Below are 20,713 nucleotides of genomic sequence, written 5' to 3'. Positions count from 1 at the left end.
TACCCATGTAACTGTCCAAATGCTTTTTAAAAGACAAAATTGTACCCGCCTCTACTACTGCCTCTGGCAGCTCGTTCCAGACACTCACCACCCTTTGAGTGAAAAAATTGCCCCTCTGGACCCTTTTGTATCTCTCCCCTCTCACCTTAAATCTATGCCCCCTCGTTATAGACTCCCCTACCTTTGGGAAAAGATTTTGACTATCTTCCTTATCTATGCCCCTCATTATTTTATAGACTCCTATAAGATCACCCCTAAACCTCCTCTCCAGGGAAAAAAGTCTCAGTCTATCCAACCTCTCCCTATAAGTCAAACCATCAAGTCCCGGTAGCATCCACAGTATTCCAAGTGTGGCCGTACTAATGTCTTGTACAACTTCAACAAGACATCCCAACTCCTGCATTCAATGTTCTGACCAATGAAACCAAGCATGCTGAATGCCTTCTTCACCACCCTATCCACCTGTGACTCCACTTTCAAGGAGCTATGAACCTGTACTCCTAGATCTCTTTGTTCTATAATTCTCCCCAACGCCCTACCATTAACGGAGTAGGTCCTGGCCCGATTCGATCTACCAAAATGCATCACCTCACATTTATCTAAATTAAACTCCATCTGCCATTCATCGGCCCACTGGCCCAATTTATCAAGATCCCGTTGCAATCCCAGATAACCTTCTTCACTGTCCACAATGCCACCAATCTTGGTGTCATCTGCAAACTTACTAACCATGCCTCCTAAATTCTCATCCAAATCATTAATATAAATAACAAATAACAGCGGACCCAGCACCGATCCCTGAGGCACACCGCTGGACACAGGCATCCAGTTTGAAAAACAACCCTCTACAACCACCCTCTGTCTCCTGTCGTCAATCCAATTTTGTATCCAATTGGCTACCTCACCTTGGATCCCGTGAGATTTAACCTTATGTAACAACCTACCATGCGGTACCTTGTCATAGGCTTTGCTAAAGTCCATGTAGACCACGTCTACTGCACAGCCCTCATCTATCTTCTTGGTTACCCCTTCAAAAAACTCAATCAAATTCGTGAGACATGATTTTCCCCTCACAAAGCCATGCTGACTGTTCCTAATCAGTCCCTGCCTCTCCAAATGCCCGTAGATCCTGTCTCTCAGAATACCCTCTAACAACTTACCCACTACAGATGTCAGGCTCACCGGTCTGTAATTCCCAGGCTTTTCCCTGCCGCCCTTCTTAAACAAAGGCACAACATTTGCTACCCTCCAATCTTCAGGCACCTCACCTGTAGCTGTCGATGATTCAAATATCTCTGCTAGGGGACCTGCAATTTCCTCCCTAACCTCCCATAACGTCCTGGGATACATTTCATCAGGTCCCAGAGATTTATCTACCTTGATGCGCGTTAAGACTTCCAGCACCTCCCTCTCTGTAATATGTACACTCCTCAAGACATCACTATTTATTTCCCCAAGTTCCCTAACATCCATGCCTTTCTCAACCGTAAATACCGATGGGTTCAGGGGGTCAGTGTGATACTGGAGAGAGGTGGGAACTGTACCCAGAGTGACTATTCCCTGATAGACACCGGGTTCAGGGGGGCAGTGTCTCCGTGATTGTAAATTGTACTTCTTTTGTCAGCTGTGTGTCTCTGCCTGCTGTGAACGGACGACCAGGGTCTATTATTTAGTAGCGGCGATTACTGGGCCGAGGAGAATTGGATTGTGGCCATACGGTGGAGGTGGATATTTAGGAGCCAGCTCCCTCGCTGGTCTGGAGCTGCTCTGGTAAGGGGGTAATGTTACATTGATATCGAGGCTTGATTAGACCGCACTTAGAGGGCAGTTCTCGTCCCCATACTATGAGAAAATTATTGAAATCTAAAGTAGTCGCCAACAGATCAAATAAAGAATTTAGAAGGGATTGCTTTACACAGAGAGTGATGGGAATTTGGAATTGGCTGCCACAGGTGAAGCAGAGACAATTACGCATTTCAGGGGAGGGAGAAGGGAATAGAGGGATACGGGTGCCGGGTGGGAAGAGGTCATGAGAGTGGGAGGTGGCTCGTGTGGAGCATAAACACCGGCATCGACCAGTTGGGCTGAATGGTTTGATTCTGTGCTGCAAGATTGTATGTAGACCGCCACTGACTGAGCAGCATCCATCAGCGGTGTATCTGTTCTGAACTGGGCAGCTTGGAGTCAGCTTCCAGGCTGGCAATAGAGAGAGAGCAATCGGCATTAAAATGGGTCTGCATTGCTAATAGACAACCTTTTCCTTTTATCTGTGCAGCCCATGTGAAGTCCAGCCCAAGAGAAGCTACCATGTCGTCGAAAGGTTTAAGTCGAGAACTGAGTACTCTCGGAGTAAGAATATATTGTCTTCTGTTCAGTCGCTTGCGAGACCTATGCAATGTTTGATAAACGGGTGAAATGTTGTCCTTGCCTGCAGATTTGACTCTGCAGAGGCCTCTTGCCTGACTCGCCAGCTCCGCACGAGACAAACTCCGAGCTACACGCCTCGAATCGTCACCCACTGTCCTCCCCGACTAGCTCCTTGTCTCACAACGCACTGAGTTCAAAATTCTCATCCCCGCTTTATACATCTGCAACCTCCTCTAGCCCTGCACCTCACGTCTGTACTCTGGTTCTTTATCCTCTGGTCTCTGACCTCCCCTTCCATCCTTCCCCCACCCCACCCCCCCTCCCTCTGCTGCACCATTAACCTTCTTGTCTCCCCCACAACTTCTGTGCCTCTGCCACTTTTCATCTTGCCTTTAAAAGCCTCCCCAAAACCTGTGCTTCCATCAAATACGGTATCATAGCAGGAGACCATTCAGCCCATCGAGCCTATGCCGGCTCTTCGAAAGAGCACTCCAGTTACTCCCACATTCCCCTGCTCTTTCCCCATCGCCCTGCAAATATTTCCCCTTCAAATATTTATCCATTTCCCTTTTGAAAGTTATTATTGAATCTGCTTCTACCACCCTTTCAGGCAGCGACTTCCAGATCATAACAACCCACTGCGTAAAATTTCTTTTCCTCATGTCGTCTCTGCTTCTGTTACCAATTACCTTAAATCTGTGTCCTCTGGTTACCAACCCTCCTGCCACTGGAAACAGTTTCTCCTTATTTACCCTATCAAAACCCTTCCTGATTTTGAACCCCTCGATTAAATCCGCCCTTAACCTTCTCTGCTCTGAGGAGAATAATTCCAGCCTCTCCAGTTTCTCCACTTAATTGAGGTCCCTCATCCCTGGTCCCATTCTTGTAAATCTCCTCTGCACCCTCTCCAAGGCCTGGACATCCTTCCTAAAGCGCAGGGGGCCCAGAATTGGACACAATACTCCAGGTGAGGTCTAACCCAGTGTTTTATAAAGGTTTAGCACAACCCCCTTGCTTTTGTACTCTGTGCCTCTATTAATAAAGCCCAGGATCCCATATGCTTTTTAACAACCTTCTCAACTTGTCCTGCCACCTTCAAAGATTTGTGTATGTGCACCCCCAGGTCTCTCTGTGGGGGCTCCTTTAAAATTGGACCATTTGGTTTATATTGCCTCTCCTCATTCTTCCTACCAAAATGTATAACTTCACACTTCTCTGCGTTAAATTACATCTGCCATGTGTCTGCCCGTTTCACCAGTCTGTCCGTGTCTTGAAGTCTGTTACTGTCCTCCACATTGTTTACCACATTTCCCAGTTTTGTGTCATCTGCAAACTTTGAAATTATACCCTCTATACCCAAGTCCAGGTCATTAATATATATCAAAAAGAGCAATGGTCCTAATACTGACCCCTGGGGAACACCACTGTATACTTCCCTCCAGTCTGAAAAACAACCATTCACCATTACTCTCTGCTTTCTGTCCCTTAGACAATTTTGTATCCACGCTGTCACTGTCCCTTTAATCCCAGGGGCTTTAACTTTGCTAACAAGTCTATAATGTGGGACTTTATCAAATGCCTTTTGAAAGTCCATATATACTACATCAACCGCACTGCCCTCATCGACCCTCTCTGTTACTTCATCAAAGAACTCAATCAAGTTAGTAAAACACGATTTGCCTTTAACTAATCAGTGCTGACTTTCATTTATTAGACCAGATTTTTCCAAGTGCCAATTCATTTTGTCCCGGATTATTGTCTCTAAAAGTTTCCCCACCACTGAATTGTGTCCAATTCTGGGCACCGCACTTTAGGAAGGATGTGAAGGCCTTAGAGAGGGTGCAGAAGGGATTTACTCGAATGGTTCCAAGGATGGGGGACTTCAGTTCCGTGGATAGACTGGAGAAGCTGGGGTTGTTCTCCTTAGAGCAGAGAAGGTTAAGAGGAGATTTGATAGAAGTGTTCAAAATCATGATGGGTTTACATAAAGTAAATAAAGAGAAACTGTTCCCATTGGTGGAAGGGTCGAGAACCAGAGGACACAAATTTAAGGTGATTGGCAAAAGAACCAAAGGCGACATGAAGAAAAACTTTGTTATGATCTGGAATGCGCTGTCTGAAAGGGCGGTGGAGGCAGATTCAATCGTGGCTTTCAAAAAGGAATTAGATAAATATTTGAAGAGCAAAAATTTTCAGGGCTGCGGGGGAATGGGACTAACTGGATTGCTCTTACAAAGAGCCAGCACGGGCTCGATGGGCCGAATGGCCTCTTCCTGTGCTGTAACAATTGTATGATTTATTAACTCGAGTCACAGTCAAAAACATTTTGAGATCGTAAGTCACTATTTTACTCTGCTACGCTCTTATGCCAATGAAAAGTTTATATTTCAGTTTACAAGCAAAACGGTTATTTTGTTCCCACTGTGGCTAGTTCAAGTCTAATTGTGTCTGTGTAAACTTTCTCCGACGTGCAGGTCACGCAGATAATGCTGGGAGTAATCCAGGTGACGTTTGGGATTCCCCTGTTCTTCTCTGCAAGGAATTCCTTTGGATCAGATCTTGCGACCCCCTGGTGGACTGGACTCTGGGTTCGTTAATAGCTTTATAGAAGTGACAGTTCAAGGGTAGATTTCTCAAGTCCGTCCTCATTTGCCATCGGTGCGCGTCTCAAACAAAAAAGATCTGCCGATTCTCCAATTTGCCGTCTCGTTGAGCTGCGAGTGGGCTGGGGCTCTTTGCTCTAGAAAAGAGAAGGCTGAGGGGTGACCTGATCGAGGTCTTTAAGATTGTGAAAGGGTTCGATCGGGTAAACGTAGAGAAGATGTTTCTACTTGTGGGGGGAGACCAGAACTAGGGGGCCGTAAATATCAGATCGTCACTAATAAATCCAATCGGGGAATTCAGGAGAAACTTCTTTCCCCAGAGAGCGGTGGGAATGTGGAACTCGCTCCCACAAGGAGTAGTTGAGGTGAATAGTGGAGATGGATTTAAGGGGAAGCTCGATAAACACATGAGGGAGAAAGGAATAGAAGGAGATGGTGAGAGGGTGAGATGGAGTAGGGAGGGAGGAGGCGCGTGTGGCCTGTTACTGTGTAATGAGTGTGGGATCACTGAATTCACCTTTGAGAACATGACCTTAGAACCGACTGTTGCCTTGTGTTAACAGATGACAACTTAACGTGCTTGTGTGACATTCTGCTTGTGTGACATTCCGCCGTCCACTGTTTTAACAAAGGCCTGAACCAGTTTAAAATAATCAGGGTAACACGGGCCTTAAAAACGCAGCAAAGGAATGGTTCATCCACTAATGCCGAGAGCAGCCATTTCCAGGCTACTGTGTGTCACTTTGGGCACTTCACCCTCCTCACAAGGCCATTGATGTATTAGAGAGAGTTCAGGGATGGGTAATCTGATAATTCCTAGCTTTGAGGATCTAACTAGACCCTAAGCTCTGGAATCCCCTCTCTAAACTTCTCCACCTCTCTCTCCTCATTTCAGACGCTCCTTAAAATCTACCTATGGAACAGGCTCGAGGGGCTGAATGGGCCTCCTCCTGTTCCTGTGTAACAGGCTCGAGGGGTTGAATGGGCCTCCTCCTGTTCCTGTGTAACAGGCTCGAGGGGGGGCTGAATGGCCTCCTCCTGTTCCTGTGTAACAGGCTCGAGGGGGCTGAATGGGCCTCCTCCTGTTCCTGTGTAACAGGCTTGAGGGGGGCTGAATGACCTCCTCTTGTTCCTGTGTAACAGGCTCGAGGGGCTGAATGGGCCTCCTCCTGTTCCTGTGTAACAGGCTCGAGGGGGGCTGAATGGGCCTCCTCCTGTTCCTGTGTAACAGGCTCGAGGGGGCTGAATGGGCCTCCTCCTGTTCCTGTGTAACAGGCTCGAGGGGGGCTGAATGACCTCCTCTTGTTCCTGTGTAACAGGCTCGAGGGGCTGAATGGCCTCCTCCTGTTCCTGTGTAACAGGCTCGAGGGGCTGAACGGGCCTCCTCCTGTTCCTGTGTAACAGGCTCGAGGGGGGCTGAATGGGCCTCCTCCTGTTCCTGTGTAACAGGCTCGAGGGGGGCTGAATGGGCCTCCTCCTGTTCCTGTGTAACAGGCTCGAGGGGCTGAATGGGCCTCCTCCTGTTCCTGTGTAACAGGCTCGAGGGGGCTGAATGGGCCTCCTCCTGTTTCTATGTAACAGGCTCGAGGGGCTGAATGGGCCTCCTCCTGTTCCTATGTGTGATAACAAATACTAACCGCTACACCGCTCTCTTTTGCAGTACATAATTTCAGGAGCACTGACGACTGAAATTAAAGATCTATCAAACTCGTTCAAGGTTAGTACTTACATCAATACTGCGACTGGTTTGGCAATAATGTAAAAAGAAATGGTGGGGGGAGGCAGGGTTGCCTACATTTATACCCTCCGTGCACTAGTGCCGTGCTCCGACACACAGTCTGCCTTGTAATCTCACAGTGCTGGAAGAAGTGGACTCAAGGGGTGGGGGGGTTGGGACTGATTTTCCTCCTCCGTGCTCGAGCACAAAGCATCATGTGAGCGGAGCGCATGAAAGAAAGAAAGACTTGCATTGATATAGAAACATAGAAAATAGGAGCTAGAATAGGCCATTCGGCCCTTCGGGCCTGCTCCGCCATTCAAAATGATCATGGCTGATCGTCTAACTCAGTACCCTGTTCCCGCTTTTTCCCCATATCCCTTGATCCCTTTAGCATTAAGAAATATATCTATCTCCTTCTTGAATACATCTAATGACTCGTCCTCCACTGCCTTCTGTGGTAGAGAATTCCACAGGTTCACCACCCTCTGAGTAAAGAAATTTCTCCTCATCTCGGTTCTAAATGGCATATCCCGTATCCTGAGACTGTGACCCCTGGTTCTGGACTCCCCAGCCATCGGGAACAACCTCCCTGCATCTCGTCTGTCTAGTCCTGTTAGAATTTTATATGTTTCGATGAGATCACCTCTCATTCTTCTAAACTCGAGTGAATATCGGCCTAGTCGACCCAATCTCTCCTCATACGTCAGTCCTGCCATCCCAGGAATCAGTCTGGTAAACCTTCGTTGCACTCCCTCCATGGCAAGGACATCCTTCCTCAGATAAGGAGACCAAAACTGCTCACAATACTCCAGATGCGGTCTCACCAAGGCCCCGTACAACTGTAGTAAGACATCCCTGCACCTGTACTCAAATCCTCTTGCAATGAAGGCCAACATACCATTCGCCTTCCTAACTGCTTGCTGCACCTGAATGCTCGCTTTCAGCAACTGGTGTACAAGAACACCCAGGTCTCGTTGCACCTCCCCTTTTCCCAATCTATCACCATTCAGATAATAATCTGCCTTTCTGTTTTTACAACCAAAGTGGATAACCTCACATTTATCCACGTTGTACTGCATCTGCCATGTTCTTGCCCGCTCACCCAACTTGTCTGAATCACATTGGAGCCTCTTTGCATCCTCCTCACAGCTCACATTCCACCCCAGCTTTGTGTCATCTGCAAACTTGGAAATGTTACATTTAGTTCCCTCTTCCAAATCATTGATATATATTGTGAATAGCTGGGGCCCAAGCATTGATCCCTGCGGCACCCCACTAGTCACTGCCTGCCACCCGGAAAAAGACCCGTTTATTCCTACTCTCTGCTTCCTGTCTGTTAATCAATTCTCAATCCATGCAAGTATATTCCCCCCAATCCCATGTGCTTTAATTTTACACACTAACCTCTTGTGTGGGACCTTATCAAAAGTCTTCTGAAAATCTAAGTACACCACATCCACTGGTTCTCCCCTATCTATTCTACCAGTTACATTCTCGAAAAACTCCAGTAGATTTGTTAAGCACGATTTCCCTTTCATGAACCCATGCTGACTTTGTCCAATCCCGTTAATGCCCTCCAAGTGTTCTGTTATCACATCCTTTATAATACACTCTAGCATTTTCCCCACTACTGATGTTAGGCTAACTGGTCTGTAATTCCCTGTTTTTTCTCTCCCTCCTTTTGTAAATAGTGGGGTGACATTTTCCACCCTCCAGTCTGTAGGAACTGTTCCAGAGTCTCTAGAATTTTGGAAGATGATCACCAATGCATCCACTATTTCCAGGGCCACTTCCTTTAGTACTCTGGGATGTAGATTATCAGGTCCTGGGGATTTGTCAGCCTTTAGCCCCATTAATTTCCCGAGCACTTTTTTTACTAATACTGGTTTCCTTCAGTTCCTCCCTCTCACTAGATCCTTGGTTCCCTAACATTTCTGGGAGGTTATTTGTGTCCTCCTTTGTGAAGACAGAACCAAAGTATGTGTTTAATTGTTCTGCCATTTCTTTGTTCCTCATTTATAATTTCCCCCATTCACGGCCTTAGGACTTCCCAAAGTGCTTTACAACCAATGAAGTACTTTTGAAGTGTAGTCACTGTTGTAATGTAGGAAATGGGGCAGCCAATTTGCGCACAGCAAGATCCCACAAACAACAATGTGATAAATGACCAGAGCATCTGTTTTTTAGTGATGTTGGTTGAGGGATAAATATTTGCCCCAGGACACTGGGGAGAACTCCCCCCTGCTCTTCTTCCAATAGTGGCCGTGGGATCTTTTACATCCAACTGAGAGGGGCAGACGGGGCCTCGGTTTAACGTCTCATCCGAAAGACGGCACCTCCGACAGTGTGGCACTCCCTCAGTACCGACCCTCCGACAGTGCGGCGCTCCCTCAGTTCTGACAGTGCGGCACTCCCTCAGCACTGACCCTCCGACAGTGCGGCGCTCCCTCAGCACCGACCCTCCGACAGTGCGGCGCTCCCTCAGCACCGACCCTCCGACAGTGCGGCGCTCCCTCAGCACCGACCCTCCGACAGTGCGGCGCTCCCTCAGTACCGACCCTCCGACAGTGCGGCGCTCCCTCAGTACCGACCCTCCGACAGTGCGGCGCTCCCTCAGTACCGACCCTCCGACAGTGCGGCGCTCCCTCAGTACCGACCCTCCGACAGTGCGGCACTCCCTCAGCACCGACCCTCCGACAGTGCGGCGCTCCCTCAGCACCGACCCTCCGACAGTGCGGCGCTCCCTCAGCACCGACCCTCCGACAGTGCGGCGCTCCCTCAGTACCGACCCTCCGACAGTGCGGCGCTCCCTCAGTACCGACCCTCCGACAGTGCGGCGCTCCCTCAGTACCGACCCTCCGACAGTGCGGCGCTCCCTCAGTACCGACCCTCCGACAGTGCGGCGCTCCCTCAGTACCGACCCTCCGACAGTGCGGCACTCCCTCAATACCGACCCTCCGACAGTGCGGCGCTCCCTCAGTACCGACCCTCCGACAGTGCGGCGCTCCCTCAGTACTGGCACTGGGAGTATCAGCCTTGATTTTGTGTTCTAGTCTCTTTAGAGAGCGGGGGCTTGAACCCACAACCTTCTGACTCAGAGGCGAGAGTGCTACCCACTGAGCCAAGCCTGACACCCATAGTATGATAGTAAGTACAGCACAGAAGGAGGCCACTCGGCCCATCGTGCCTGTGCCAGCTCTGTGAACGAGCTCTCCAATCAGTCCCACTCCCCCTATGCTCTTTCCCCCCGTCGCCCTGTAAATTTTTTCCCTCCTCGTACTTATCCAATTCCCTTTTGAAAGTTATTATTGAATCTGTTCCCACCGCCCTTTCAGGCAGCACATTCCAGATCATCACAACTCGCTGCATAAAAAAATGTTTCCTCAGGTCCCCTCTGGTTCTTTCCCTGATTATCTTAAATCTGTGTCCTCTGGTTCCCGACCCTCCTTCCACTGGGAAACAGTTTCTCCTTATTTACTCTTTCAAAACCCTTCATGATTTTGAACCCCCTCGATTAAATCTCCCCTTAACCTTCTCTGCTCTGAGGAGAACAATCCCAGTTTCTCAAGTCTCTCCACATAACTGAGGTACCTCATCCCCTGGTACCATTCTGGGAAATCTCCTCCGCACCCTCTCCAAGGCCCTGAACATCCTTCCTAAAGTGTGCGGGGCCCAGAATTGGACACAATACTCCAGCTGAGGTCTAACCCAGTGTTTTATAAAGGTTTAGCATAACTTCCTTGCTTTTGTACTCTATTAACAAAACCCAGGATCCCATATGCTTTTTTAACAACCTTCTCAACTTGTCCTGGCACCGTCAAAGATTTGTGTACACACACCCCCAGGTCTCTCTGTTCCTGCACCCCCTTTAAAATTGCACCATTTAGTTTATATTGCCTCTCCCCATTCTTCCTACCAAAATATATCACTTCACACTTCTCTGCGTTAAATTCCATCTGCCATGTGTCTGCCCGTTTCCCCAGTCTGCCTGTGTCCTCCTGAAGTCTGTTACTGTCCTCCACATTGTTTACTACATTTTCCAATTTCGTGTCTGTAAACTTTGAAATTATACCCTCTATACCCAAGGCCAGGTCATTAATATATATCAAAAAGAGCAGTGGTCCTAATACTGACCCCTGGGGAACACCACTGTATACTTCCCTCCAGTCTGAAAAACAACCATTCACCATTACTCTCTACTTTCTGTCCCTTAGACAGTTTTCTATCCATGCTGCCCCTGTCCCTTTAATCCCATGGGCTTTAGTTTTGCTAACAAGGGTCAAGAACCAGAGGACATAGATTTAAGGTGATTGGCAAAAGAACCAAAAGTGACATGAGGACAAACTTTTTTACACAGCGAGTGGTTAGGATCTGGAATGCACTGTCCAAGGGGGTGGTGGAGGCAGATTCAGTCATGGCCTTCAAAAGGCAACTGGATAAGTACTTGAAAGGAAGAAATTTGCAGGGCTACGGGGATAGGGCGGGGGAGGGGGACTAACTGGATTGCTCTTGCATAGAGCCGGCACGGACTCGATGGGCCGAATAGCCTCCTTCCATGCTGTAACCTTTCTATGATTCTAACAAGTCTATTATGTGGTACTTTACCAAATGCCTTTTGAAAGTTCATATACCCAACATCAACCACACTGCCCTCATCGACCCTCTCCGTTACTTCATCAAAGAACTCAATCAAGTTAGTCAAACACAATTTGCCTTTAACAAATCCATGCTGACTTTCATTTATTAGCCCAGACTTTTCCAAGTGCCAATTAATTTTGTCCCGGATTATTGTCTCTAAAAGTTTCCCCACCACCGACATTGAGCTGACTGGCCTGTAATTGCTGGGTTTATCCCTCGCCCCTTTTTTGAACAAGGGTGTAACATTTTCAATCCTCCAGCCCTCTGGCATCATCCCCATATCTAAGGAGGATTGGCAGATTGTGGCCTGGGGCAATTTCCACCCTTACTTCCCTCAGTAACCGAGGATACATCCCATCCGGACCGGGTGACTTTTCCGCTTTGAGTACTGCCAATCTTTTAAGTACCTCCTCTTTATCTATTTTTACCCTGTCCAATATCACTACTACCTCCTCCTTTACTGCTACAATGGCAGCATCCTCTTCTCTAGTGAAGACCGATGTGAAGTATTCATTCAGTACCTCAGCCGTGCCCTCTGCCTCCACATGAAGATCTCCTTTTTTGTCCCTAATCGGTCCCACCTTTCCTTTGACTACCCTTTTACTATTTACATCTTTATAAAAGACTTTTGGATTCCCTTTTATGCCAGCCACTAATCTATTCTCATACTCTCTCTGTGCCCCTCTTATTCCCTTTTTTAGATCTCCTCTGTGCTTTCTGTGTGCAGCCTGGTCCTCTACTATGAACCTTACATTTGTTATAAGCCTCCTTTTTCTGGTTCATTTTAATCTCTGTATCTTTAGTCATCCAGGGAGCTCTAGCTTTGGATGCCCTTCCTTTCCCCCTCGTGGGAATGTGTCTACTCTGTACCCGAACCATCTCCTCCTTGAAGGCCTCCCATTTGCCTGTCAATTTTTGATTCCAATCCACCCGGCAAGATCCCTTTTAAACTCACTGAAATTAGCCCTCCTCCAGTTAAGCATTTTCACATTTGATTGTTATTTGTCCTTTTCCATAACTATTCTAAACCTAATGATATTACATAAGAACATGAGAAATAGGAGCAGGAGTAGGCCATCCGGCCCCTCGAGCCTGCTCCGCCATTCAATAAGATCATGGCTGTTCTTCTGTCTCAATGCCATTTTCCTGCACCATCCCCGTATCCCTTGTTGTCTTTAATATCTAGAAATCTATCGATCTCTGTTTTGAATGCATTCAATGACTGAGCCTCCACAGCCCTCTGGGGTAGAGAATTCCAAAGATTCACCACCCTCTGAGTGAAGAAATTTCTCCTCATCTCAGTTCTAAATGGCCGACCCCTTATCCTGTGACTGTGACCCCTGGCTCTAGACTCCCCAGCCAGGGGAAACATCCTCCCTGCATCTACCCTGTCGAGCCCTGTAAGAATTTTGTATGTTTCAATGAGATCCCCTCTCATTCTTCTAAACTCTAGAGAAAACAGGCCTGGTCTACTCAATCTCTCCTCATATGACAATCCCGCCATTCCAGGAATCAGTCTGGTGAACCTTTGTTGCACTCCCTCTATGGCAAATATATCCTTTCTTAGATAAGGAGACCAAAATTGTACACAATACTCCAGGTGCGGTCTCACCAAGGCCCTGTATAATTGCAGTAAGACATCTTTACTCCTGTACTCAAATCCTCTTGTAATAAAGGCCAACTTACCATTTGCCTTCCTAATTGCTTGCTGCACCTGCATGTTAACTTTCAGTGGCTCATGTACAAGGACACCCAGGTCCCTTTGAACATCAACATTTCCCAATCTCTCACCATTTAAAAAATACTCTGCATTTCTGTTTTTCCTACCAAAGTGGATAACTTCACATTTTTCCATATTATATTCCATCTGCCATGTTCTTGCCCACTCACTTAGCCTGTCTATATCCCCCTAAAGCCTCTTTGCATCCTCCTCACAACTCACATTCCCACCTAGTTTTGTGTCATCAGCAAACTTGGAAATATTACATTTGGTCCCCTCATCCAAATCACTGATATATATTGTGAATATATATCAATATATTGGCTGTTCCCCAAATGCCCCCTCACTGAAACATGCTCCACCTGCCCCACTTCATTCCCCAGAACTAGATCCAGCACAGTTTCCTTCCTCATTGGGCTGGTAACACTGTTCCATGTAGCAAAAATTGGGCGTGGAGAATCACTCACCCATAACTCCACCTGATACCGTATCAGATTTCCACTCCTTCCACTCCCGTCCTAAGAAAGGCTCCTGTCCCTATTTTCCAATCTTAAATGGGCTAACACCTCTGCTAAAGTAGCTGTTAGAGGAATGTCGTACGCACATGTTAAACTTTCATCTGCTGTTACCACCGACAGTAATTTGTGGGCTTCTTTCCATACCCGTTGTCTCCCCTCCCCTGCCCTCTCTCTCCTGTTTGAGCATTGATAGGGTACAGTTCCATAGGCATACTGTCCTCACCTTGAAAGCTAAGCTTGACATGCCGACCAGATGAAGGTTGTGGGTTCAAGTCTCACTCCAGAGACTTGAGCACAAAATCTAGCCCAAAGCTCCCGGTGCCAGTACTGAGGGAGCGCTGCACTGTCAAAGGTTCTGTCTTTCGGATGAGATGTTAAACAGAGGCCATCACAGGTGGGCTTAAAAGATCCTATTGGGAGAAGAGTAGGAGGGTTCTCCCCGGTGTCCTGGGCAATATTTATCCTTCAACCAATATCACTGAAAAACAGATTATCTGGTCATTATCACATTGCTGTTTGTGGGAGCTTGCAGTGTGCAAATTGGCTGCCGTGTTTCCTACAATACAACAGTAACTACACTTCAAGTGAAGTACTTCTTTTGCTGTAAAGTGCTTTGGGACATCCTGGGGTCGTGAAAACCGCTGGCTAAAGGCAAGTTCTTTTTTCTAATGCTACGTCAGTGAGTTTATCAGTAGCCATCCTTTATGTCACCTGATATTGTTTACAGGTGAAGATCGTATTGATAACTAATATCATCAGTGCTGTTGCTGCAGGACTCGGTATCATTGCATACTCTATGTCGCTGTATTTTCCATTAGCCTATTACACAGCGTACCGGCCGGTAAGTTCCATTTTATGGCAATTATATTGTCCCTTATCTCATTTTTTTATATATATATATAGGTATTAAAAAATCACTTTATGGCTTTTCAGTTTGGTAATTACGGAGACAATTTTCCTGGATCTCCTCTTGCAAAGTGCACTGGGTCTGTTCCTCGCCTGGGATCGCCCCCATCACCTGCCCCGAGGAAGTCCTGAATCAGCAGAGAGTACTTGAAAGAATTTGCAGGGCTACGGGGAAAGGGCGGGGGAGTGGGACTAGCTGGATTGCTCTTGCATAGAGCCGGCGCTGACTCGATGGGCTGAATGGCCTCCTTCCGTGCTGTAACCTTTCAATGATTCTATGAACAACAGCAACTTACGTTTATGCAGCGCCTTTACCGTAGTAGAAACGTCCAAAGCTGCTTCATAGGAGCGTAAATCAGACAAAATTTGACACCGAGCACATGAGATATTAGGGCAGGTGACCGAAAACTTGGTTAAAAGAGGGAGGTTTTAAGGAGTGTCTTAAAGGAGATGAGAGAGGCGGAGAGGTTTAGGGAGGGAATTCCAGAGCTTAGGGCCCAGGCAGCTGAAGGCACGGCCGCCAATGGTGGAACGATGGGAATCGGGGGGATGGACAAGAGGCCAGAATTGGAGGAGGGCAGAGATCTCGGAGGGTTGTAGGGCTGGAGGAGGTTACAGAGATAGGGAGGGAGGGCGAGGACCATGGAGGGATTTGAACACGAGGATGAGAATTTTAAAATCGAGGCGTTCCCAGACCGGGAGCCAATGTAGGTCAGCGAGCACAGTGAGGTGATGGGTGAACGGGACTTGGTGCGAGTTGGGATACGGGGGCGGGGGCAGCAGAGTTTTGGATGAGCTGATGTTTCTGGAGGATGAAGGATGGGAGGCTGGCCTGGAGAGCATTGGAATAGTCGAGTCTGGAGGTAACAAAGGCACCGATGAGGGTTTCAGCAGCAGATGGGCTGAAGTTCCAAAAGGGAGTCTCGTTCAGGTTTTGGCTCCGGGGAGGTCCCAAATCAACGACAAAACTTGCATTTATATATAGTAAAACACCCCAAGGCGCTTCACAGGAGCGTAAATCAGACTAAATGCGACACCGAGCCACATGAGGAGATATTAGGACAGGTGACCACAACCTCAGGTTGTGCCTCCTCTTGATGAACCACCAACCTGTTTGGTAAGAAGCCAAAGCCTCCAACTTTTTACCTGGAGAAGCAGGCAGCTGATATCACCTTGGGTCATTCTCCCGCAACAAGGCAGGCGATGTCCCCAGGATATGATCACGCCCAAAACCGAAACAATTACAGGCAAATGCTGGAGGATTGGGGCTCCACCTTGCTGGGTTTCCTTGGAAGATCGGGCACACCAAAGGGAAAGGACAGCAGCAACATTGTCAGCCTGCTGGCTCGGCTCATTGTTACTCGCTATTATTAAGTACATGGGGGCGGGGAGTGAAATTGGACAAGGCCGTGGACGCGGAATCGCACCTGTCGCCCGATATTTTGTCAGGAAGAAGTTGACGGTCCTGTTCTCCAGAGCTTATTTGGCCTTCAGGCCAGCCTGTAATGAGCGGTACTCGGAGAGGTTGGTTGCTGAGCACTGCTGTCTCACTGATGTCATATAGCAATGACATTCGAGAGGACTGTGACATCACAGGCATAACTTAGCAGTAAATGAAGAAAAGATTACAATGAAACAGCACGGAAAGAGGCCATTCGGCCCATCGTGCCTGTGCCGGCCCTTTCAAAGAGCTCTCCAATTAATCCCACTCCCTCCTGCTCTTTCCCCCGTCGCCCTGTAAATTTTCCCCCTTCGAGCATCTCTCCGATTCCCCCCTTTTGAAAGTTATTATTGAATCTGTTCCCACCGCCCTTTCAGGCAGCGAATTCCAGATCATCACAACTCGCTGCGTAAAAAAACATTCTCCTCATCTCCCCCTCTGGTTCTTTCCCCGATTATCTTAAATCCGTGCCCTGTAATATTATTCATGTTGCCGTGTCAATCATTCAGAGACTAAATGTTGTACCTCCCCCCTCCTCTTGAATTTGGCCAGCACCATGAATTTTGTGGTCATGTGTTCAGTCTACTGAGTGGGCTGAACCATTCAAGTCAACGGTCCTCTCTTTGTCTTGTAGAAAGGTGGAGACTAAACACATCCCAGGGGGTGAAATTGACTTCGGGATGGGGGTATAAAAGGGAGCATCGATTCACTATTGTCCATGTCTCAAAAACCAAGTGATATTATTGTCATTGTTGGGATCTGGGCAAAGGGCAAACCAGTCTGTGCAGGACACCGCCAAGATTGGAAAAGGGTTGGAGAGATAACGGTCAAGAAGCAGATTAAGTGAACAGCGAGATTCAGTTTCAGGAGGGGGACGCTGACGTTAAGGAGTTGTGTAGAATTGGGATCCCCTGGGAGGATAATGGGGTGAGCCTTGCCAAGGGGTGAAGGAATATGGAGAGCCTAGGAGACCAAGAGAAGAGCGTCAGAGGAGCAATGACCTTATAATAGCGATGGGACAAGATGGAGCGAGGGTGGGTGAGGATGGATCATGGGTTAAAATGGTACCGATCCCTCTTTATCTTCAACTGTCTTACAAGTGCTGATGCAAAAGCACTCAGTGTCTTTCACAACAAGTACAAGTGAGGTGAATGTCATTGTGCTTTAATCCACAGTTGGCACCAGTCACCTTGGTGATAGTGTTACAGATGTTCACAGTGGCCGAGTTGGTCATAGCCATCGGTTGCTCCATCCTAATTGGCAGACATCTGTTTCGTTGCTGCAACATTAACTCCGTTACGGTAAGAATGCGCCGACAGATAGTGGAGTATCGGCATCAATGGGCGGGAGGTGGCTGGGCTGAGAGGGGGACAGAATTTTCCCCCCACATGTGATCCGGCCGTGTGCCATCAGCCCCGAAACAAATGTGTGCAATTCGGTTATAAGACCATAAGAGATAGGAGCAGGAGCAGGCCATTCGGCCCTTCGAGCCCGCTCCGCCATTTAATGAGATCATGGCTGATCTGATTTTTACCTCAACTCCACTTTCCCGCCCTTTCCCCATGTCCTTTGACTCCCTCGCCGATCAAAAATTGGTCTAACTCAGCCTTGAATGTATTCAATGACTCAGCCTCCACGGCTTTTCGGGGTAAAGAATTCCAAAGATTCACGACCCTCTGGGTTAAGAAATTCCTCCCCATTTCCGTCTTAAACGGGCGACCCCTTATTCTGAGACTATGCCCCCTAGTTTTAGATTCCCCCATGAGGGGTAACATCCTCTCAGCATCTACCCTATCGAGTCCCCTCAGAATCTTGTACGTTTCAATAAGATCTCCTCTCGTTCTTCTAAACTCCAATGAGTGTAGACCCAACCTGTTCAATCTTTCCTCATAAGACGACCCTTCCATACCCGGAATCAACCTAGTGAACCTTCTCTGAACTGCCTCCAATGCAATAAGGGCACCAGAACTGTCCGCAGTACTCCAGGTGTGGTCTCACCAGCACCCTGTACAGTTGTAGCATGACTTCCCTGCTTTTACACTCCATCCCCCTAGAAATAAAGGCCAATATTCCGTTTGTCTTCCCGATTACCTGCTGCACCTGTATGTTGACTTTTTGTGTTTCATGTACGAGGACACCCAGATCCCTCTGTACCGCAGCATTTTGTAGTATTTCTCCATTCAAATAATATTTTGCTTTTTTATTTTCCCTCCCATACTTCACGTTTTCCCACATTATATTCCATCTGCCAAATTTTTGCCCATTCGCTTAACCTGTCGATATCCCTTTGCAGACACTTTGTGTCCTCATCGCAACTTGCTTTTCCACCTATCTTTGTATCATCAGCAAATTTGGCCACAAGACACTCTGTTCCTTCATCCAAGTCATTGATATATATTGTAAATAGCTGAGGCCCCAGCACTGAGCCCTGCGGCACCCCACTAGTTACAGATTGCCATTTTGAAAATGACCCTTTTATCCCGACTCTTTGTTTTCTGTTAGTTAGCCAATCCTCTATCCATGCCAGTATATTACCCCCAACACCATGAGCTCTTATCTTGTGCAGTAATCTTTTATCGAATGCCTTTTGGAAATCCAAATATACTGCATCCATTGGTTCCCCTTTATCCACCCTGCCCATTACTTCCTCAAAGAACTCTAATAAATTTGTCAGACATGATTTCCCCTTCATAAAACCATGCTGACTCTCCTTTGATTGTATTTTGAGTCTCCAAATATCCTGCTACTACTTCCTTAATAATTGATTCTAGCATTTTCCCAATGACAGATGTTAGGCTAACTGGTCTATAGTTACCTGCTTTCTGTCTCACTCCCTTCTTGAATAGGGGTGTTACGTTTGCGGTTTTCCAATCCGCTGGGACCTTTCCAGAATCGAGTGGAAGATTACAACCAATGCATCCACTATCTCTGTAGCCACTTCCTTTCAGACCCTCGGATGCAAGCCATCAGGTCCAGGGGACTTGTCAGCCTTTAGACCCATTAGTTTACCTAGTACTTTTTCTCCAGTGATAGTGATTGTTTTTAGTTCCTCCCTCCCCTTTGCCCCTTGATTTTCTACTATTATTGGTATATTATTCGTGTCTTCTACTGTGAAGACAGATACAAAATATCTGTTCAATTCCTCTGCCATTTCCTTGTTTTCCATTATTATTTCCCCAGTCTCATCCTCTTCCTTTTTATATACTTGTAGAAGCTTTTACTGTCAGTTTTTATATTTCTTGCTAGTTTACTCTCATAATTTATTTTCTCCCTCTTTATTATTCTTTTAGTCATCCTTTGCTGGTTTTTAAAGTTTTCCCAATCTTCAGGCTTACCGGTAATCTTTGCTATGTTGTATGCTTTTTCTTTTAACCTGATACCATCCTGGTCAATAATGTCAACAACAGCAAAACACCACCTCTATTGGGAGCTGAGGCGCAAAGGGATCTAGGGGTACAGATTCACAAATCATTAAAAGCAGTGACGCAGGTTAACAAAGCCATAAAAATGCAAACAAAGCACTGGGGTTCATTTCTAGAGGGATAGAATTGAAAAGCAGAGAAGTTATGTTAAACTTATATAGACCACCTATTTAGAGCACTGTGCACAGTTCTGGTCTCCATATTATAAAAAGGATATAGAGGCACCGGAGAAGGTGCACAAAGATTTACTAGGATGATACCATCCTGGTCAATAATACATGATCAATCCACTCGGCACAAGCCTGGGGCCTTTCCTGCTCTGCGTGTGGGATCAATCCACTCGGCACAGGCCTGGAATGAAGCCTGGGGCCTTTCCTGCTCTGCGTGGGAATTACTGCCTTGACCAGCTGAGCAAATTGGGGAAGGGGGAGTGGTGAAGGACCCTTTTGATCCACAGATAATTCTGAGGTTCTCGCGTGTTTATTCTTTCCGACAAAAACCAGATTAACAGATTATTTTTTGATGTTTTTCCAGCCGCAGTGATGCTATGTACTCGTGGGACTGGCACGAGCAGCATGATGGAAGGTGTGGCTTGCCTTTGAAGGAGCAACGAATGTGACTGGACCTTTTTCTTGTTTGAGGTGACCTTGAACAAATTGTGCTGTCCATTATTTAATACGGAATCTTAATAGGAATGTCTATTGGTGTAAATGGTCTTTTAGTGTTTGTAACAGGGCCCTGACGACAAGGGCTAAAAACCTGTATATGCTTAAATATTAAATGTTGCAAGAATGTGGAAATCATTGTTTCTGTTCAACAAATCTTTTACAGCCGAGATCATGAAGGAGACTTCCCACCCTCCGGAAACTTGAGCTCATCCTCAATTCAGCTGCCCCCCGCCCCCGTATCCTAACTCGCACCAAGTCCCGTTCACCCATCACCCCCTGTGCTCACTGACCGACACTGGCTCCCGGTCTGGGAACACCTCCATTTTAAAATTCTTAACCTTGTTTTCAAATCCCTCCATGGCCCTCGCCGCCACACCCCCCCCGCCCCCCCACCCCCCCCCCGTTTCCTATCTCTGTAACCTCCTCCAGCCCCTACAACCCTCCGAGATCTCTGAGCTCCTCCAATTCTGGCCTCTTGCGCATCCCCCCGATTTTAATCTCTCCACCATTGGCAGCCGTTCCTTCAGCTGCCTGGGCCCTAAGCTCTGGAATTCCCTCCCTAAATCTCTCCGCCTCTCGCTCCTCCTTTAAGATGCTCCTTAAAACCTACCTCTTTGACCAATGGAGACTTGTGCTCCAGAACTAGCCGCGCCTCTAGCCAAGCTGTTCCAGTACAGCTATAACACTGGCACCTACCCGACAAAGTGGAA

The 20,713-nt window shown here is 47.3% G+C and overlaps 1 protein-coding gene across 1 annotated transcript; it reads left to right on the top strand.

The window, feature by feature from the left end:
- Positions 1-1,647: 1,647 nt before the first annotated feature.
- LOC137310609 (membrane-spanning 4-domains subfamily A member 15-like) lies at positions 1,648-20,127 on the top strand. Its single transcript, XM_067978339.1, has 7 exons — positions 1,648-1,770; positions 2,276-2,349; positions 4,842-4,955; positions 6,631-6,687; positions 14,294-14,407; positions 17,089-17,214; positions 19,870-20,127. Exons 2-7 carry the CDS (start codon positions 2,308-2,310, stop codon positions 19,876-19,878), a joined length of 462 nt encoding a protein of 153 aa, XP_067834440.1. The 5' UTR covers positions 1,648-1,770; positions 2,276-2,307; the 3' UTR covers positions 19,879-20,127.
- The last annotated feature ends 586 nt before the right edge of the window (positions 20,128-20,713 follow it).

Source organism: Heptranchias perlo, unplaced genomic scaffold, assembly GCF_035084215.1.
Source record: "Heptranchias perlo isolate sHepPer1 unplaced genomic scaffold, sHepPer1.hap1 HAP1_SCAFFOLD_265, whole genome shotgun sequence".
In the NCBI taxonomy this organism is placed as follows: Eukaryota; Metazoa; Chordata; class Chondrichthyes; order Hexanchiformes; family Hexanchidae; genus Heptranchias; species Heptranchias perlo.
Note: the sequence above shows the minus strand (reverse complement) of the source record. Positions and strands in the feature narration are given on the sequence as shown.